The 20,974-nt window shown below is 43.1% G+C and overlaps 1 protein-coding gene across 2 annotated transcripts; it reads left to right on the forward strand.

Moving 5' to 3' along the window:
* The first annotated feature begins 1,940 nt into the window (after positions 1-1,940).
* Positions 1,941-14,503, forward strand: LOC142096950 (hemoglobin larval subunit beta-1-like). Of its 2 annotated transcripts, XM_075178575.1 has the most exons (4): positions 1,941-2,294; positions 12,882-13,005; positions 13,235-13,457; positions 14,356-14,503. In XM_075178575.1, the coding sequence occupies exons 2-4, from the start codon at positions 12,914-12,916 to the stop codon at positions 14,482-14,484; spliced, it is 444 nt and encodes a 147-aa protein (XP_075034676.1). In that variant the 5' UTR covers positions 1,941-2,294; positions 12,882-12,913; the 3' UTR covers positions 14,485-14,503. The 2 variants fall into 2 exon arrangements, with proteins under 2 accessions (XP_075034676.1, XP_075034675.1); XM_075178574.1 differs by lacking the exon at positions 1,941-2,294 and having other exon boundaries at positions 12,309-13,005.
* The last annotated feature ends 6,471 nt before the right edge of the window (positions 14,504-20,974 follow it).

Here is a 20,974-nt window from a genome sequence, read left to right on the forward strand (position 1 = left end):
CAGTCAGGTTCAGTCCTCACTGCCTTAAATAGTACTAAGAGCCAATCAGGGCAAAGCCCTGCAAGTATCCCCAAGACTTGCCTAAATAATAGTAGCGCTGGTGGCCAATAAGGATGCAGTGCCCAGATGCATAATTATTCAGGGCTGCAAGATAAGGACCTAATCAGCCGAGGATGGACAATCCTAAACAGCCCTGCGTGCACCCAGCTGTTTGACAGCCTTAAGTGACTTCTTGGTCATCATGGAGACGGCCGGGAAGCCACCAACAGGAGGCAGAGAGTCACAGCTGTGCCCACGGCCGCCGCGGCTGTTAACAAGGACAAAGGTTTGTTGGATGCGTACAGTCAGCCTAGAAGAAAGAGATGTGGGTTCTCAGCTGCTTGGGATAAAAGTGATCTCAATTTTAAGGATACACATGCTTCCGGGTGCAATAGTTATCCATTTATTGGTATCAAGAGGGCAAGTATTGAGATATTAGGGGCATTGGTCCTAGTTGAACTGCCTATCATTTTCTCCTTCATAATGGAGAAAGTGTTTTGTTTTAATAAATTCCTTTATTTGCCAAAGCAATGTGTAGTGACATTTCTTATAGTTGAGTGCTATGAAGCGAGGTACAGAGGGGGCTGTCTATTATCATCATTATCATTTATTTATTTATACAGCGCTGTACAGAGAATTCACCCACATCAGTTCCTGCCCTAATAGATCTTACAGTCTAAATTCCCTAACACACACAGACAGACTAGGGTAAATTTGATAGCAGCCAATTAACCTAGTATTATGTTTTTGGATTGTGGGAGGAAAACAGAGTGGCCAAAGGAAACCCAAACAAACATGAGGAGAACATACAAACTCCACACAGATAAGGCCATGGTCGGGAATTGAACTAATGTCCTCAGTGCTGTGAGGCATAAGTCCTAACCACTAAGCCACTGTATGTGAAAACATTAACTGTTAAGTATTTTAGAAGTAACTTGTCTCTTGACAAATGGGGCTGAAAAAACTTGCTAACGCTAGCATTAATTTTAAAAGGTTGGGGAGAAAAGTATGTTTTTCTCTGCTCAGTTCCCATGTTTATGAGATACTAGGTAAATTCGGTTAAGGCAGGAGTAATCTCAAATATCTCTTGCATTAGCCCCTTGATAATTTAATATGTGAGCTGCGATAGCCATTCTCCTAAAAAAGATGCTGTTTTATTCAGATTTTTGGGGTGTGACAGTGTAATAAATTGACTCCTCAGCTACAAAGGCAAGAAAGTGGGCATGTAAAAGCATGCAGGTCTGCCTTTTTTGTGATTAGTGAATGAACCATAGTGCTTCTCAGCTGGTCATTGTGGATGAATTTCAACTAGTATGTACTGACAAAGTGGCACAATTACTTGATTCGCCATGACTCCTGTCAGTTTGTCCGATGGCTTCTTGGCATCATGAGGCAATTTGTAGTGCTTCTTCCCCCTCCACACTTGCAATTCACTTTACAGAAGGAAAAATCTAAAGTTGACAAGTATGACAGAAATGTTTTAGTGTATTTGATAAGTGTATGCTCAGGAAGTGTGTGTCTAGTCATTCTGCTGCTAGATGCCCTTTTTACATTCTACACAAACTACCATAAACATTTTTATATAAGTAGTGTACAAGGTCATTATTGTTATCTTTACCAGCGCACAGATGTAGACATTTACAGAAAGAAAATATGCATTTTTTTACATCATGTTTCCAGGTGCCCCAAGGCCTGCACCTTGAAAAAAGGTGGCTGCAGGCCTAAGGCCTGAATGAACTGGAGATATGGGATTAATATCCAACTAACATGTACATAAACCTAGTGCCCAACTACTGTGCCCACAGGCCTTGCGACCAACTACTGTGGTCTTATTGTTTGAATTTGTGCCCATGGACCTAGTGCCCGAATACTGAAAGGTGCAGACAGAAGGCCTGGATTACATAGGCCTGAAGGCCTTACCTGGTTCTGGCAGTTTTTTCACCAGCAGGGGGAAGCAGTGATCATTGCCTTCGCCCTGCTGTTCGCTAGGGTCCACCAACTTCTTCTTTGTACCACCTTTGTCTTCTGTCTTGATCCACCATCAATTCTTCTCACAATCTCTTCTTTCGTCTCTCTCTACTGCTGCTCAAAAGGCTGAATACAAGCCGTTGCACATGGGGGGGAAGTGATTCGATAATGCTTCGAGCATGGATTGGTACACAGAGGCGCGCATTCAAGTCCACACTGAGCTCTGATTGGCTCGTCATGATGGACTCTGATTTGACTTGGTTCAGGACCTAATGAAGATGCTGAAAGTAAGTAGGAGTCTTCAGTCAGGCACCTCATCACAGAAGTACACAGATGTATGAAATTCACAATGGTATTTTCAACAGTAAAATTAAATAAATACAGCTTTAAACACTTATAAAAGGCTTAAGCAACCTATGGTTCTCTAGCTACTGTTGAACTACAAGTCCCTTCTGCTAACAAGGCATGCTGGGATTTGTAATTCGACAGAAAGTTGAGTGCCACTGTTTGCCTGAGCTTTATTTTTGGTAATGCAGTATAATACAGTCAAGTCCATAAATATTGGGACATCGACACAATTCTCATATTTTGGACTCTATACACCACCACAATGGATTTGAAATGAAACTAACAAGATGTGCTTTAACTGCAGACTTTCAGCTTTACTTTAAGGGTATTTACATCCAAATCAGGTGAACAGTGTAGGAATTACAACAGTTTCTATATGTGCTTCCCACTTTTTAAGGGACCCAAAGTAATGGGACAATCGACTCAAAAGCTATTTCATAGACATGTGTGGGCATTCCCTCATTATTTCATCATCAATTAAGCTGGTAAATGGTCTGGAGTTGATTCTAGGTGTGAAATTTGCATTTGGAATCTGTTGCTGTCGACTCTCAATATGAGATCCAAAAAGCTGTCACTATCAGTAAAGCAAGCCATCATTAGGCTGAAATATCAAAACAAACCCATCAGAGAGATAGCAAAAACATTAGGTGTGGCCAAATCAACTGTTTGGAACATTCTTAAAAAGAAAGAAAACACCGGAGAGATCGGCAACACCAAAAGACCCAGAAGACCGTGGAAAACAACTGTGGTGGATGACAGAAGAATTTTTCCCTGGTGAAGAAAAACCCCTTCACAACAGTTGGCCAAATCAAGAACACTCTCCAGGAGGTAGGTGTATATGTGTGTCAAAGTCAACAATCAAGAGAAGACTTCACAAAAGTGAATATAGAGGGTTCACCACAAGATGTAAACCATTTGTGAGCCACAAAAACAGGAAGACCAGATTAAAGTTTGCCAAACAACATCTAAAAAAGCCATTACAGTTCTGGACCAACATCCTAAGGACAGATGAGACAAAGATCAACTTGTACCAGAGTGATGGGTAGAGAAGAGTATGGAGAAGAAAAGGAACTGCTCATGATCCAAAACATACCACCTCATCAGTGAAGCATGGTGGTGGTAGTGTCATGGCGTGGGCATGTATGGCTGCCAATGGAACTGGTTCCCTTGTATTTATTGATGTGACAGCTGACAAAAGCAGCAGGATGAATTCTGAAGTTGTCGGGCAATATTATCTGCTCATATTCAGTCAAATGCTTCAGAACTCATTGGACGGCGCTTTACTGCAAAAGTAACCAAAGAGTTTTTTAAGGCTAACAAGTGGAATATTATGCAATGGCCAAGTCAAGCACGTGACCTGAATCCGATTGAGCATGCATTTCACTTGATGAAGACAAAACTGAAGGGAAAATGCCCCAAGAACAAGCAGGAACTGAAGACATTTGCAGTAGAGGCCTGGCAGAGCATCACCAGGGATGAATCCCAGCGTCTGGTGATGTCTATGCGATCCAGACTTCAGGCTGTAATTGACTGCAAAGGATTTGCAACAAAGTATTAAAAAGTGAAAGTTTAATGGATCCTAAGCTAATCATTGAGTGTAATTACCAGCCACTATTGGGACAGTTTGATAAGCTTGCAAAGTCATGGACAAACTATGAGATATCTTGGATTGGTAGAGTGGCAGCAGTAAAGATGATGTTGCTCCCGAAGATACTGTATCTGTTCCGCTCTATTCCCTTTATAACTCCTATGTCCCTTCTTAAGAAATTTTATACTATTGCGTTCAAGTTTATTTGGAACAACAAAAAGTCTAAACTCTCTAGAGAGAGAATGTTCAGATCTAAAATAAAAGGTGGCTTAGCCGCTCCCAAACTAGAAGCATATCAACAGGTGGCTATTTTGGATCAGCTTAGAGATTGGCAGGCCTCCACCCCACTGAAAAAACCATGGGTGGACATTGAACAGCATAGTCTCTCTCCATTCCCATTAGCAGATCTATTATGGCTGGACAAACCTAGTAGACCTAATCCAGACTTCACATTAAGGAGCATAAGAGATTCTCTCACCACCTGGGATAAGATGATGTCCCTTTTCTCAGACTACCAGCTCCCTTCCTCTAGCCTCTCTACTATAGCACTGTCGCAACTAATCCCAGACCTCCGTTTTGACTCTTGGCACAGGCAAGGAGCCAGACGTGTGCAGGACCTCCTGGAGGGAGGGTCTCTTCCCCCTTTCTCTCAATTACAAGCTAAGTATGATATCCCTGTCCGCGATTTTTACAAATATCTTCAAGTAAGGCACTGGTTACAAACACGCCCCTCGCATTTGGGGGTGATGGGACCCCTCCCCCTGGTATCAAGGTGATTCTCTCCCCTACATCCCACGCAGGTGGAATTTCCCTATGGTACCGGATACTCTTAACTCCCATTGACAATCGGGTTTTACCGATTCAAGCTGTCTGGGAAGCCGACCTAAATATCACTATTTCAGAAGAGGTATGGGATTTCAGAAGAGGTATGGGGGAGAGTCTTCCTAAACATATATAAGATGTCAAAGTGTATTAACCATTCGGAAATGTTGACTAAAATTGTTCACAGGTTATATCTTACTCCAGATAAGCTGCATAAAATCTGGCCATCAGAATCTAAATATTGTTGGAGGAATTGTGGTGAAATTGGTACGCTTATGCACATCTTTTGATCTTGCTCGAAACTTCAACCATTGTGGACCGAAATCTTTCATTTAATCTCTCAGGTCTCCAAAAATTATATCTCTCCTTCCCCAGATATGGCATTACTTCATCTGTATCCTAAACATCTCCAGCGACACAATCATTATGTCACTGGACATATTCTCATTGCAGCAAGAGCTGCAATAGCCCAGAACTGGAAATCACCTCTAATTCCAGCACTCCCTAAAATTATTAACAAGATCCAACATAGCTACAAAATGGAAACCATAGGTTTTAATCTGTCTACAGGGGCTTCCTCCCCGCTTGTTAAGTGGTTTATATGGTATGAGTACTTTACGAATCACAGCTCAATCTTTGATCCGTGAGTACTGTGGAATAGTTTTTGAGTTAAGTTGGGTACTTGGGTGTAACGGACTTACCTGATCCCCGCCGCTCCGTCCAGAAGCCGCACTTCCGCATCCAGGACTACGTGACCGCACCCGCAGGCGGTCACATGACCGCACCCGGAGGCGGTCACATGACCACAACCCAGAGGCGGGGATTTTGAATCCCCTTCAGCATAAAAACCTCACTCTGGCACTCGCTGAGTGTCAGAGCAACACTTACCTGTTCCTGGCTCCTGTTCTTCGTGGATTGCAGTGTCTTCCAGTTTCCAGTGTCTTCCTGTGTGCTGATCTCTGCCTGTTTGACTTCCCTGGTTCTCCTATCCCTGTGTACCGACCCGGCTTGCTGACCATTCTCCTATTCTTGTGACCCATGTACCGAACCTGGCTTGTTGACTCCAAGTTGCCTTCTGATTCTGCCTGACTCCATTCCTGTGTACCGAACTGGCTTGTTTGACTCCGCTACCTCCGCTTTACTCCGCTGTACTACATCTTGGGGCGAACCTGGGGACCGCGACCTGCGACTCCTGGCAGCGAAGCCCACCCCGCCTTGCGGCGGTTCTTGGTGAACACCGAGGAGATCGTTAGACTCCGCACCTCAGGTAAGCCAGCGCTAATCAAGATTAGTAATATAGTATCCAGAATCTGTTACAGTTTGCTCTGACCATGGATACCACAGCTAAAGATCTGTTGGAGCATTTAGTAGGAAGGATGGATAAGCAAGAAGCTAACCAAGAGCAACTTTTAAAATTCCTCAATAGTTTATCTACTCGGTTGGATGTTGTCCAGAACACCCTAGTGGCTGGTGGATCATCTGGGCCGGCAGTGGCACCTATACCTCAGGCCGTAGCAGCAGCTTCTTCCTCACAGTTACGGTTACCTAACCCACCCAAGTTCGATGGAGACCCCAAGTATTGCAGAGGATTTTTAAATCAATGCTCCATACAATTCGAGCTTTTACCAGGGAACTTCCCTTCCAAAAAAACAAAAGTGGCCTATGTGATTACGTTATTGTCCGGTCAAGCCTTAGCATGGGCTTCCCCCTTATGGGAGAGGGACGACCCCTTTCTACATAACTTCAGCGTCTTTTTGTCCACTTTCAAGAAAATATTTGATGAACCAGGAAGGGTGTCCAATGCCGCTTCCGGCTTATTACGTCTCCGCCAGGGAAACCAGTCTGTGGGACAGTATGCGGTCCACTTCAGAACTATGGCCTCTGAACTTAGCTGGAACGATGAAGCCCTAGTAGCTACGTTCTGGCAGGGCCTTTCAGACCGAATCAAAGACGAGCTGGTATCTCAGGAACTCCCTACGTCTTTGGACGATATTATCTCCCTCTGTGTCAAAGTTGATTTGCGTTTCAAGGAACGTAATTCCGAGAAGGAACAGTCTCGGCGTAGTATGATTTGCTTGGCTCCCAACTTCCAAACCCCTGTTCTTCCTCCTGAAGAGCCCATGCAACTGGGGAGGACCCGCTGTCAGCCAAAGAGAGGGAGAGGAGATTTCGGAACAAGTTGTATTTATATTGTGGAGAGAGCGGCCATCTTCTGAGTTATTGTTCTAAACGCTCGGGAAACGACAGGGCCTAACGAGTTCAGGAGCTGTATCGTTGGGCCTCTTTTCTCAGTGTCAGTCAGTTCCCAGTAGTAATGATTGCCTGTCTATTCCCATTTCCCTTCAGTTAGGACAAAAGACTTTCCCGCAGTCGGCTCTTCTTGATTCCGGAGCCGCAGGAAATTTCATCTCTGCCGCGGTAGTTAAACGATTTGCTATACCCACACAAGCCTTGGAACAACCCATCTCTCTAATGGCCATTGATGGGGAAAGAATTCCTGAGGGGTCCATTCTGGTACGCACTATTCCCCTACTGCTTCAGATAGGAGCGCTTCATCGGGAGAAGATTTCTTTCCTAGCAATTCAAAGATCTACCAACCCAGTCATCCTAGGACTTCCATGGCTTCGTCTCCACTCCTCCACCTTGGACTGGAAATCAGGTCACATATTGTCCTGGGGACAGTCCTGCTTCTCTCACTGCCTACAGAGAGTGGTTCTTCCGAATAGTCCCAGACGTTCCCAAGAATTTCCTGTGACTCTTTTGCCTGAACCATACCAAACCTTCTCTGATGTTTTTTGTCTACAAGAAGCCACTAGACTTCCTCCTCACAGAATCTGGGATTGTGGCATTGATCTGATACCTGGTAAACCCATTCCCAGGGACCGTGTTTACCCACTTTCCCTCCCGGAGTCTAAGGCTATGGAGGAGTACGTCCAAGAAAATCTAAAAAGGGGCTTCATCCGCAAGTCTGCCTCCCCAGCTGGGGCTGGCTTCTTCTTCGTAAAAAAGAAAGATGGGGGCCTCCTCCCTTGCATTGACTACAGAGGCCTGAATGCCATTACCGTTAAAAATCGGTATCCACTACCACTGATTTCTGAATTATTTGACCGGATTAAGGGTGCCACCATCTTTTCTAAACAGAGGAGCGTATAACCTCATACGCATTAAGGAGGGGGATGAATGGAAGGTGGCGTTCAACACCCGAGATGGCCACTTCGAATACCTGGTCATGCCCTTTGGGTTATGCAATGTCCCGGCCATCTTTCAGGGCTTTATGAATGAGCTGTTTCAAGACCTCTTGTACCAATCCGTAGTCATCTACTTGGACGACATTCTCATCTTTTCTCAAAATCTAGTATCCCATCGCACTCATGTATTGGAGGTCCTCTCTCGTATCCGAGAAAATCATCTATTTTGCAAATTGGAGAAATGCACCTTCGAGCAGAAACAAATTCCCTTCCTGGGATATATTATTTCGGGCACCGGTCTACAGATGGATCCCACGAAATTGAAAGCCATACTTGACTGGCCTCAACCTTCAGGCCTTAAGGCCACTCAACGCTTCCTAGGATTCTCCAACTATTATCGTCAATTTATCAAAGGGTCCTCTTCTCTCGTGGCTCCCATCACAGCATTGACCCGTAAATCTGCTGATGCTAGTATTTGGTCCACTGAGGCTATCCAAGCCTTTATATTATTAAAGTCTCTTTTTTCATCTGCACCCATTCTTCAACAGCCGAATTGTTCACGTCCTTTTGTCCTGGAGGTAGATGCCTCTTCTGTTGGCACAGGAGCTGTACTATCACAACGAAGCCCTTGTGGAAAACTTCATTCCTGCGGATTCTTCTCCCGTCGCTTTTTACCTGCTGAGAGGAATTATGGGATTGGCAACAAAGAGCTCCTGGCCATCAAGTTGGCTCTCTCCGAATGGAGACATCTACTAGAAGGAGCGCAATTTCCTATCACCATATATACCGACCATAAGAATTTGCTTTACTTACGCACTGCTCAATGTCTAAACCCTCGACAAGCAAGGTGGTCCTTATTCTTCTCACGTTTTGATTTCAACATCACTTTTCACTCGGGATCCAAGAATATGAAAGCAGACGCCTTATCTCGCTCTTTTGATCCAGCTGACATGGAATCCTCGGAAGATAATAAATTCATTGTAAATCCATGTCAAGTATTGGCAGCTACACACCTGAAAAAGGGTTGTCCTCCGGGCAAAACATACATCTTGCCACATCTACGCACCCAGCTCCTTAACTGGGCTCATCACTCACTCTTCTCTGGGCATGCCAGCATTCGCAAGACCTGGGACTTATTGTCCCGAAGCTACTGGTGGCCTTCCTTGCTGGAAGATGTGAAGAGATTTGTTGCTGCTTGTTCCAAATGTGCTCAACACAAGACCTCTAGGAAGAAGCCTTATGGATGCTTGCTCCCATTACCCATTCCTGATTACCCGTGGTCACAGATCTCCATGGATTTTATCACGGACCTTCCTCCTTCCAAATCCTGTACTGTGGTGCTTGTGGTCATAGATCGCTTCTCTAAAACAGCTCACTTTATTGCTCTTAAAGGCCTTCCTTCTTCCTCCTTCTTAGCCGATATTTTTATCAAAGAAATATTTCGCCTCCACGGCTGTCCTCAACATATTGTCTCCGATAGGGGATCACAATTCATATCAAAATTTTGGCTGTCTTTTTGCAATAAATCCGGGATTAAGCTTGACTTCTCTTCCGCATATCATCCCCAGTCCAATGGGGCTACTGAGAGAACCAACCAAGAATTAGAGAAATTTCTAAGAATATTTATCTCAAGTAACCAAGACAACTGGGTGGACCTTCTCCCTTGGGCCGAGTTCGCCCATAACAACCATTTCCATGAGGCCATCTCTAACTCCCCCTTTTTTGTTCTTTATGGCTGCCATCCTAGACTACCCACCTTCTCTCAAATCTCATCTTCTGAAGTTCCGGCGGTGGACTCTCTGTTTCGTAACTTCTCCGCTATTTGGGAACAGACCAAGACAAATTTAAAGAAAGCAACCACTCGTTCCAAGAAATTCTATGATAAAAGGAAAAGAATGACTCCAAGTTTTTCAGTCGGTGACAGCGTATGGCTATCCACCCAGAACATTCGTTTAAAGGTTCCCAGTAAAAAATTTGCTCCCAAGTTTATTGGCCCATTCGCTATTTCTGAGATTATTAATCCCGTAGCCTTTAGATTGAGTCTGCCTCCCTCTTTACGTATACCCAATGTCTTTCATGTCTCCTTGTTAAAACCGATGGTAACCAACAGATTCTCCACCTCATCCAGAACTCCTCCTCCTGTTGTGGATCGGGATCAAGTCGAATACGAGATTAAAACTATCCTAGATTCTCGGAAAGTTCAAGGTGCCATACAGTTCTTGGTGGATTGGAAGGGTTACGGCCCTGAGGAGCGCTCATGGGTAAGAGCCATTGATCTGCAAGCTCCCCGTCTGCTTAAATCCTTCCATAAAAAATTTCCTTTGAAACCCTATTAGGTGTTCGGACTCCACCTTTATGGCAAGGGGTACTGTAACGGACTTACCTGATCCCCGCCGCTCCGTCCAGAAGCCGCACTTCCGCATCCAGGACTACGTGACCGCACCCGGAGGCGGTCACATGACCACAACCCAGAGGCGGGGATTTTGAATCCCCTTCAGCATAAAAACCTCACTCTGGCACTCGCTGAGTGTCAGAGCAACACTTACCTGTTCCTGGCTCCTGTTCTTCGTGGATTGCAGTGTCTTCCAGTTTCCAGTGTCTTCCTGTGTGCTGATCTCTGCCTGTTTGACTTCCCTGGTTCTCCTATCCCTGTGTACCGACCCGGCTTGCTGACCATTCTCCTATTCTTGTGACCCATGTACCGACCCTGGCTTGTTGACTCCGAGTTGCCTTCTGATTCTGCCTGACTCCATTCCTGTGTACCGAACCGGCTTGTTTGACTCCGCTACCTCCGCTTCACTCCGCTGTACTACATCTTGGGGCGAACCTGGGGACCGCGACCTGCGACTCCTGGCAGCGAAGCCCACCCCGCCTTGCGGCGGTTCTTGGTGAACACAGAGGAGATCGTTAGACTCTGCACCTCAGGTAAGCCAGCGCTAATCAAGATTAGTAATATAGTATCCAGAATCTGTTACATTGGGCTAGACCCACTGGTACACTTGCTATAACCGGATAGTCTCTTGTCTTGTCTTGTCTTGTCCCCCCCTCCCCCCCTTTATCCATCTGTTTTTCTTGTCTGTTCTCTTTGCTGTCTTCGGCTTATGTATACTGAGTCATAAGATGTGTTGTTGTCTGTACCAATGTTTTTTCTTATTTTTATTTACTTGTTTGATTGTTTATCTAAGCAGTGTGGATTGTTCAATATAACTGATCTGCTGTATGTACTCTGCAACCACTGCTATGTTTGTAATATGCTTTTCTAAAAAATTCAATAAAAACCTTTTGAGTTAAAAAAAAAAAAAGTGAAAGTTTAATGTAGGATTGTTTAGTTTGTCCCATTACTTTTGGTCCCTTAAAAAGTGTGAGGCACATATAGAAACCTTTGTACTTCATACACTGTTCACCTGATTTGGATGTAAATATCCTCAAATTAAAGCTGAAAGTCTGCAGTTAAAGCACATCTTGTTAGTTTCATTTTAAATCCATTGTGGTGGTGTATAGAGTCCAAAATATGAGAATTGTGTCGATGTCCCAATATTTATGAACTTGACTGTAATTGTTAGAGACACCCCTTAGTCTTTACCATTATATAGTTTTAATGTAGCCCAAACCTTTAAAACTGAATATAACTTTCCCAGTGGCGCACGCAGGGGGGGTTTCTGAGTCTCTAGAACCCCCCCCTGCGCTAACTAAGTGGCCACTGTTCTATACCATACTTGCCAACTCTCGGAAACAAGTTTCCGGGAGAGGGGGCATGACTGGAGGGCGGGAGGGGGCAGGACGAGGCCAAAGGTGTCATTTTGGTCCCACCCCCCGCGAAAGCGTAATTTACGTCGCGGGGGCGGGGCCAAAATGACGCGATTGGCCTCATCCCGCCCTCTCCTGCCCTCCAAAATTGCGTCAATCATCGAGAATCGCGTCATTTAACGCGATTCTCGGTGAAATCCAGGATGCGGGAGAAATGCCAACGAGAGACTGAACCGAATTTCGGGAGTCTCCCGGACATTCCGGGAGAGTTGTCAAGTATGTTCTATACAGCAGCCGCAGCGCTGTCAAAGAAGCGTCCGCGGCGGTGCTGTATTGTATACAGCACTGCCGCAGACGCTTCTTAGACAGCGCCGCGGCTGCTGTATAGGACAGCGCTGGCGAAACGGAGCTGCTGCGCATGCTCTCTCTGGGTTTTTTCTGGGGGGTTTTTTGGGTCGGTGGGGGGAAACCCCCCCGACAATCCTCCGTGCGCCGCTGTTTCCAGTATACATTTCTCTATATGTGGTTATTTTTATATTTTTAAAGAAACACAATGTATTATACACAACAAATGTAAATATATAAAACAATTTATTGTAAATCTAAATTTGTTGATTGAAATAAATGCACTGTATGTAAAACTTATTGCAAATGCTTAAAATGCAGCTTACATTTGCAAACATAACAAGTGTTAGTAGATACGAGTACAAGAATGACACAGAAATAGTAGCATGGGTGGACTTTGAGAAAGGACAAGGCATGCTGGGACTTGCAGTTCCACAGAATCTTGAGTGCCACAGTTTGCCTAAGCTTTACATCTGGCAATGCAGTATAATAGTTATTAGAGGCACCATTATAGTTTAACTGCAACCTAAATCTTTAAAAGAGTTATGATTTTCTGGTATATATTTCTCTATGTCATATTTTTTAGCAAAATGTATAATTGCAGAAAGAAATATAAACATATAAAGCAATTGTAAAACTACATGAAATTAGTCCACTGTAGGTAAAGCAGTTTGAAAATGCTTAAAATGCAGTTTCCATTTGCAGACCTATCAGATTTTAGTGGATAAGGGGACAAGAATGACACAGCAATAGTGTAGCATGGGTGGACCTTGAGAAATGCTCTTATAAATAGGAACGGTCTGTCATGTGTCCACTATTCCATCTTGTTACTGCAGCTGTACTAACAACCTCTAATCAGAAAGCCATCATGGTCCACTGGACAGCTGAAGAGAGAGCCGCCATCACTTCTGCATGGGCCAAAATCAATCTTGAACAGGATGGTCAGGACGCTCTGAGCAGGTAACACATAACTTTATATTTATAAGATAGTACATTGTACAGTTCAGGAAATCCATTTATATGGTATACGGTGTAAAAAACATTTTTAGAAAATAAAAGTATAATCATTTCTTTAAGTATGTAGAAAATATTAGAATTATTTAATTAGCATAGTATAGACATAGAAAGGAAAAGATGAAAACAGAACATATTAATAATTTTTCTTCTGCAATCTATTTGTATGCATTAGGCTGCTTTTCGTCTTCCCCTGGACCCAGAGGTATTTCAGCAGCTTTGGAAACCTGTCCAATATTACTGCCATCACTGGTAATCCCAAGGTCCGTGAGCATGGCAAGAAGGTGCTCACCACTATTGACAATGCCATTAAACACCTGGATGATATTAAACATTACCTGGCTGACCTCAGCAAGACTCACGCCCAGGTGCTGAATGTGGACCCCGAGAACTTCAAGGTACAATAATAAAACTGCATGATAGTAGATTGTTTTACTGTCATTCAGTTCTCTTTCAAATAATTCTGAGTTTATGCTATTAAGGTAAAAAGTAGGTAGAACTTAGTCATGATGGGCCTGATTCATAAAGGAAAGTTAAGTAAAAAAATTGAGTAAGTAGTCTCCCGGACAAAACCATGTTTCAATGCAAGGGGTGCAAATTAGTTTTCTATTTTGCACATAAGTTAAATACTGTCTGTTTTTTCAAAGAAAACTAATTTGCACCCCCTGCATTGAAATATGGTTTTGTCCAGGAGACTACTTACTCAATTTTTTTACTTAACTTTCCTTAATGAATCAGACCTGATGACAGCAAGTACTAGTCTGATCATTACCTAAACTGTTCATTAAAGAAAATATTTAATATGAAAGAATATTATATTACGACATAAACAACATTGTTACCTATATACTATCTGTAATTCAGAAATCTATCACAATGAAAGGAGAGGGAAATTTCCACACATAATAAACATGTAACCGTGAGACTTGCCGCTCCTAAACCAATGGGATTTCAGACATTCAGGTGATAATCACACCTAAGTGCCACTGCAGCCAGAAGCACTTTAGTTCAGAAGCACTCTGTGGTGAGAATCAGAAGCGTCCTAGGATGAGAATCAGAAGCACTCTGTGGTGAGAATCAGAAGCGTTCTAGGATGAGAATTAACAGCACTCTAGGGTGAGAATCTCTGGAATGACAGAGGTCCTGTATCAGACCCATCTCTACATATAAGCTGCACAATACATGTGAGAAAGCAATGATCTCAGAAATAAATGTATGTTTATCACCTTTCACTTCTATGTACAACTCCCATCCCACCTGATTTAATAAACTAATCATGTTGCTCTCTATTCACAGCGTTTCGGTGAGGTGCTGGTGATCGTCTTGGCTGGCAAGCTGGGTGCTGCATTCACCCCTAAAGTCCAAGCTGCCTGGGAGAAGTTTATTGCAGTTCTGGTGGCTGCTCTGAGTCATGGATATTACTAAATAGTCACCTCTGCATAAAATCTGTATGTAAAATAAAGTGTTATTTTAAAAGAAAATCTGCTTTTAGATTCCTCTCTCTCAAATTAAAACTGAATGGCAAAGTCAATAAAAATGTGCTTTCATTTTTGGATCAATGATGACAAAGTTAGTCATGTGGTAGACACATAATGTACTATTTCTTCCCACCCATATAAAGTAACCCAATGTGTGGTTCCTTAGGTATAAAGTCATATATACATCAGGAGGTGTCTATAAGAATGCAAACTGTGGGAGCTGCCTGAGGTAGCAGGTCTTGGTGAGCAAAAAACTGTAGGGAAATAATATAAATCCACATTTCTGCAGATGTCTAAATCTGTGTGTTCTGCCATGTTGAAAGAGACAATTATGTCGACATTCTCAACATTTCTCTGTAAGTGGGTACATTACTGATATAAAAATGTTTATGGTTATTGGTGTGGGTTATTAAAAGGGCACTTTTTCAGTTATCACTTCAGGCAGTTGCTGCACACACACTTACTTATTAGGCTAAAATAGTTTTTTGTCAGTACTCAATTTTTGAAATTTATACCCAATGACCAGCTGGAGGCACTAACGATAATTTACAAACCACAAAAAATTCATATTGCGGGCCTCATTCATCAACGCACTCATAATTGCATTGTCAAGACATGTTTTGGGCAACTCAATCTGCATCAATGTGAGCATTATACTTACTTGTGTGGGAAGAACAACTATTGGCCTATCTTAACTTCTGTTTTACATATTACTTATAGGAATGTGCACCGGCCACTTTTGGTGTCTCGTGTTTTGTGTTTTGGATTCGGATTTGCTTGAGGTTTTGGGTTCGGATTTGTTTTGCAAAACACCTGACGAAAGGTTTTGGTTCGGATTTAAGGTTTTGGATTCGGATTTATTTTGAAAAAAACATAAAAAGTGTTAAAATCAAGTTTTTTTGGGTTTATTTTCACTCCTACGCTATTATTAACCTAAATAACATTCATTAGCAATCATTTCCACTAATTCCCAGTCTATTCTGAACACCTCACACCTCACAATATTGTTTTTAGTCCAAAACGTTTCACCGAGGTAGCTTTCTGGACTGCATAGTGCAGTGGTCCCGGTACACAATTTGGTACCGGGGCCACAATATATCACCCTCAACTGGTCTCAATTCCACCAAAAAAGTATCTGGACTGCGTAGTGGAGTGGTCCCCACAATATAATAAAAAAAAAACCTCAACTGGTCTGAATTCCACCAAACAAGTATCTGGACTGCGTAGTGGAGTGGCCCCGATACCCAATTTGATACCGGGGCCACAATATAATAAAAAAAACCCTTAACTGGTCTCAATTCCACCAAAAAAGTATCTGGACTGCGTAGTGGAGTGGTCCCCACAATATAATAAAAAAACCCTCAACTGGTCTGAATTCCACCAAACAAGTATCTGGACTGCGTAGTGGAGTGGTCCCCACAATATAATAAAAAAAAACCTCAACTGGTCTGAATTCCACCAAACAAGTATCTGGACTGCGCATTGACCAGTGTGCTTGACTCAGGCGCATCCCCACTCCTTTTCCTATGTAGTAGGTGGCTGTGTAGGCTTGAATGGCCTTTTGATGCTCCTCCATCCTCTGCAGCATATAGAGGGTGGAGTTCTAGCACGTCACTACCTCTAGTTAATTTAGATTGCAAGGCTTGTAAATACTTTGAAGATAAAAAAAGCAGGCTGCACAGACTGTGGAGCTAGAAAGTGAATTTAAATGGACCACGTTACTTTGGTGGCTATCTATGCCCCCCCCCCCCCGCCCTACACTTGTAGTTGAATATAAAAAAGCAGCCTGCACAGACTGTAGAACTAGAAATTCAAATATACAAAGAAATGGACAAAGGCAGTTTGGTATCTGTCTGCATCAGATCCCCTCTCCACTAGGAGTAAAATAGAAAACTATTCAGCCGTTATATAATCTAGAATATAAATAGAGATTGAGAAAGGCAATTTGGTATCTGTCTGCATCATAATCATCAACATCCTCCTCAGCGCCAGCTACATCAATATCCTCCCCCCAGTGTACAACATTCACACCTTCATTAGCCAAATCTGTAACTGGACTGTGGGTGATCCTTCCAGCATATGCAGAGGGCGTGCTGCAAATGCTGGATGGAGTCACCTCTTCCCGTACAGTGATGGGAAGGTCAGGCTTTACAACCACCAACACCCTTGGACTCACCTTGGGGATTTGTGATGTCATCTGTTTAGAAGGCAGAGTTCTTTGCTGTTTTGTTGTTGTTGCTGACAGCATAACTCTCTTAAATTTTTTGTAGGGGGGGGGAGGAGGGCTTAGATCCTTGGGTGAAGCTGGACCACTAGTCATGAACACGGGCCAGGGCCTAAGCCGTTCCTTGCCACTACGTGTCGTAAATGGCATATTGCCAACTTTACGTTTCTCCTCAGATGATTTTAAGTTTCTCTTTTTGCTACTTTTTGAGAACTTGGGCTTTTTGGATTTTACATGCCCTGTACTAGGAGATTGGGCATCGGGCTTGCCAGATGACGTTGATGGCATTTCATCGTCTATGTCATGACTAGTGGCAGCAGCTTCAGCATTAGGAGGAAGTGGGTCTTGATCTTTCCCTACTTTATCCTCCAAATTTTTGTTTTCCATTATATGTAGCACAAGAGAGCTTACCCCTAAGCCACACACACTCGGCAAAGCCTTTAAAAGTTATATGCGGCACAGGAGAGTACCACTGGACTTATACTGCTGAATCAGTGAACTTTGTAATATATCAGTACCACTGGACTTATACTGCTGAATCAGTGAACTTTGTAATATATCAGTACCACTGGACTTATACTGCTGAATCAGTGAACTTTGTAATATATCAGTACCACTGGACTTATACTGCTGAATCAGTGAACTTTGTAATATATCAGTACCACTGGACTTATACTGCTGAATCAGTAAACTTTGTAATAGCAGTACCACTGGACTTATACTGCTGAATCAGTAAACTTTGTAATATATCAGTACCACTGGACTTATACTGCTGAATCAGTAAACTTTGTAATATATCAGTACCACTGGACTTATACTGCTGAATCAGTGAACTTTGTAATATATCAGTACCACTGGACTTATACTGCTGAATCAGTGAACTTTGTAATAGCAGTACCACTGGACTTATACTGCTGAATCAGTAAACTTTGTAATATATCAGTACCACTGGACTTATACTGCTGAATCAGTGAACTTTGTAATATATCAGTACCACTGGACTTATACTGCTGAATCAGTGAACTTTGTAATATATCAGTACCACTGAACTTATACTGCTGAATCAGTGAACTTTGTAATAGCAGTACCACTGGACTTATACTGCTGAATCAGTGAACTTTGTAATATATCAGTACCACTGGACTTATACTGCTGAATCAGTGAACTTTGTAATATATCAGTACCACTGGACTTATACTGCTGAATCAGTGAACTTTGTAATATAACAGTACCACTGGACTTATACTGCAGAATCAGTGAACTTTGTAATATAGCAGTACCAATGGACTTATACTGCAGGATTGTTTTGGGATTTTTTTTTTATTATTTTTATAATTCCTTTTTTTGTAATTTTTTTTATAACTTTTTTTGAATTTTTTTATAATTTGGGAATAATGGGGAAATAACAATGCCCTTAGAAGGACAGAGCACAGGACACAGCACCACTGGACTTAACAGGACACAGTACAGGACCCAGCAGCACCACTGAACTCAGAAGGACAGAGCACAGGACACAGCACCACTGGACTGAACAGGACAAAGCACAGGACCCAGCAGCACCACTGAACTCAGAAGGACAGAGCACAGGACACAGCACCACTGGACTGAGCAGAACACAGCACAGCACAGCACAGAACTGAACAGCACAGCACAGCACGAGATATAGCAGGACAGAGGACCACCTAACACAACCTCCCTCTACCCTGATCAATGCCCGAGTGAAGATGGCGGCGACTAGCGGGGAATTTATAGGATCCGAGTATCGCAAGATCCGACAGCTGGATTATGACTCAGAGCCTCGGTTTCAGTTTTGCAATTGGCGGGAATACCCGGATCTGTCTCGGATCCGGCTCGGATCGGAAGCGTTCGGGTGGGCTCGGATTTCAGATATCCGAGCCCGCTCATCTCTAATTACTTACACATCACTAATAGAACATATATATATACTATTTATATACATTCCATATTTATATACATTGGTCTTGGGGACTACCTCTGCTGCAAGTCTTAGGCAGTCCTTTTGACCTTGGAGGTGGAAGAAGCTTGTCCCAAGGGACTGATTCTTCAGCCCTCAACATAAATATATATGATTCCCCTTGTTTGATTCAGAAGGGCAACATTACAGCACAGTAACAGGATTCCCAATAAAAACCACAGAGAGAGTAGTGAAATGAAATGGTTTTTATTAACACCGGTTTCAGTACGGTAGGGTATGGCAGAAATAGCTAAAGAACACAGTGGATAACAGATGCAGAATGCGATGATCCTCAGGACCTTACCATGAAGTAGTGAAGATGGCACACAAGGTGCAATGGTCTGCGGAGCAAGGCACTGAAGATTCAGAGAACAGGTGGCAATAATATGCAAAGTGTTACCACAGGATAGTGGAGTAGACACAGTGGCTGTGTTGATCTGCGGATAGATGTGCTGGAGATTCAGAGAACAGATAGCAACAATCTGCAGAGCGTTACCGCAGGATAGTGGAGTAGTCATAGTGGCTGAGATGATCTGCGGCAAGATGTGCTGGAGATTCAGAGAACAGGTAGCAATAATAGGAGCCAGGGAACAGCAACACAGGTAAATGCAACAGATGATCTGGCAAAGGTTGTTTGGGACAGGCAGGCTTAAATAGGCCAGAGGCAAGTGCTTAAGCTTCCAGCAATAACGAGGTAGCTCTGGCAGGTAAGAGCAGTCTAAGTAACACAGTGGCCCCTTTGGTGGACAGTGGTACTACAAGCAGGATACAAATATATACAAAGGTCCAATAAAGTACCTGGCAGACAGGAGATGCAGGATGCAGACCGTGAACCACAGATCTACCTTACTCATAGGCTAATGATAAATGCTCTGCCCATCGAGAAGTGCATAATACTATCTTTGACGTTTTTGGTATGAGTGCAGGCCACGTTCATATATTTACTTTTATAAATATCCAACTCTATTCATTCATAACACAGTCCATCCAATGACCTCTGCCTGTTACTGTATTTACATCCAGAATATCCACGCTGAGCTCCGATTGGCTCATCATGATGGCCTCTGATTGGACCAAAACAAATCTTTAGCATTTTTTTTTTCAAATCTTATTTTGATTCTTATTTTTTTCTTCTAATGAGGAAACATCTTTTCTTTTCTAAATGACACAATTAGCATAGCAAATATTTTTAATTTATTACAGACCAAACATGAATGCTGACATACTCTCTGATGAGCAGTATATGGGTCTGCATGAGGTAATTTTAAAAACACAAGTTGGGACATCTGTAATTATCTGTGCCATCCTGCTCTTTGCTTATATTTTTTGCTCATACACTCTCCATTTCTTTATGTAGGCCTACTATCGAGCCCGTGGCAGTCCATGTTGGTGAGACGGCAAAGACATAGATGGCAATGGCGGATACAGCAACAACAACACCAGGTGCAGCGCAGGGAGCGTGTTTGGGCTGTCTGTCAACGAGGTCAGTTGTCGGTTCAGGCTCCCACCACAAGTAATCCTTGAAACTCTGGCCATTGTGCAAAGTGACCTGGAGCCGATGATCCCCATCTGCACTGCAGTTCCACCCTTGACACAATTGTTGTCAGTTCTACATTTTTGTGCATCAGGCTCCTTCCAGACGACAGCGGGTGTTGCAGCAGGAATGTCCCAGCCTACTTTCAGTCATGTACTGAAGCGTGTACTGTGGGCATTCCTGTCACGCATCACCCAGTTTATAAACTTTCCATTGGTTTACGAATCTCTGGTACGGATCAAGCAGCAGTTTTATAGTATTGCTAATTTTCTACACGTTATAGGGGCAGTGAATGCTATGCATATAGCCCTGGTACCACCCTACCAAAATGAGGCCATGTACCGCAATAGGAAGCACTACCATTCAATCAATATGCAGGCCATATGTGATGGTTCCCTCCTTATCCGTAGCCTGAGTGCAAATTTTCCTGGAAATACACATGATTCCTACATCATGAGGCAATCTAGCATATGGGAAAGATTGCCTGAGAGGCAAGGTCAGGACGCGTGGCTATTAGGTAAGTGTGAATGAGTACATTAAATTCTCCATGCTGTCTGTATCATGCTTGTGGCTACAATTACAATGCTAAGGAGATAAATGAGGGCCATTGTTCCCACACTTAACTAAGTATGGGAGCCTTTTGTGAAAGCCTAACAATAGGAACTATAATAGTGCAACTTGCCCTTCTATTGTAGCTGTTTTAC

The sequence above is a fragment of the Mixophyes fleayi genome, chromosome 7, assembly GCF_038048845.1.
Source record: "Mixophyes fleayi isolate aMixFle1 chromosome 7, aMixFle1.hap1, whole genome shotgun sequence".
NCBI classification, from domain to species: Eukaryota; Metazoa; Chordata; class Amphibia; order Anura; family Limnodynastidae; genus Mixophyes; species Mixophyes fleayi.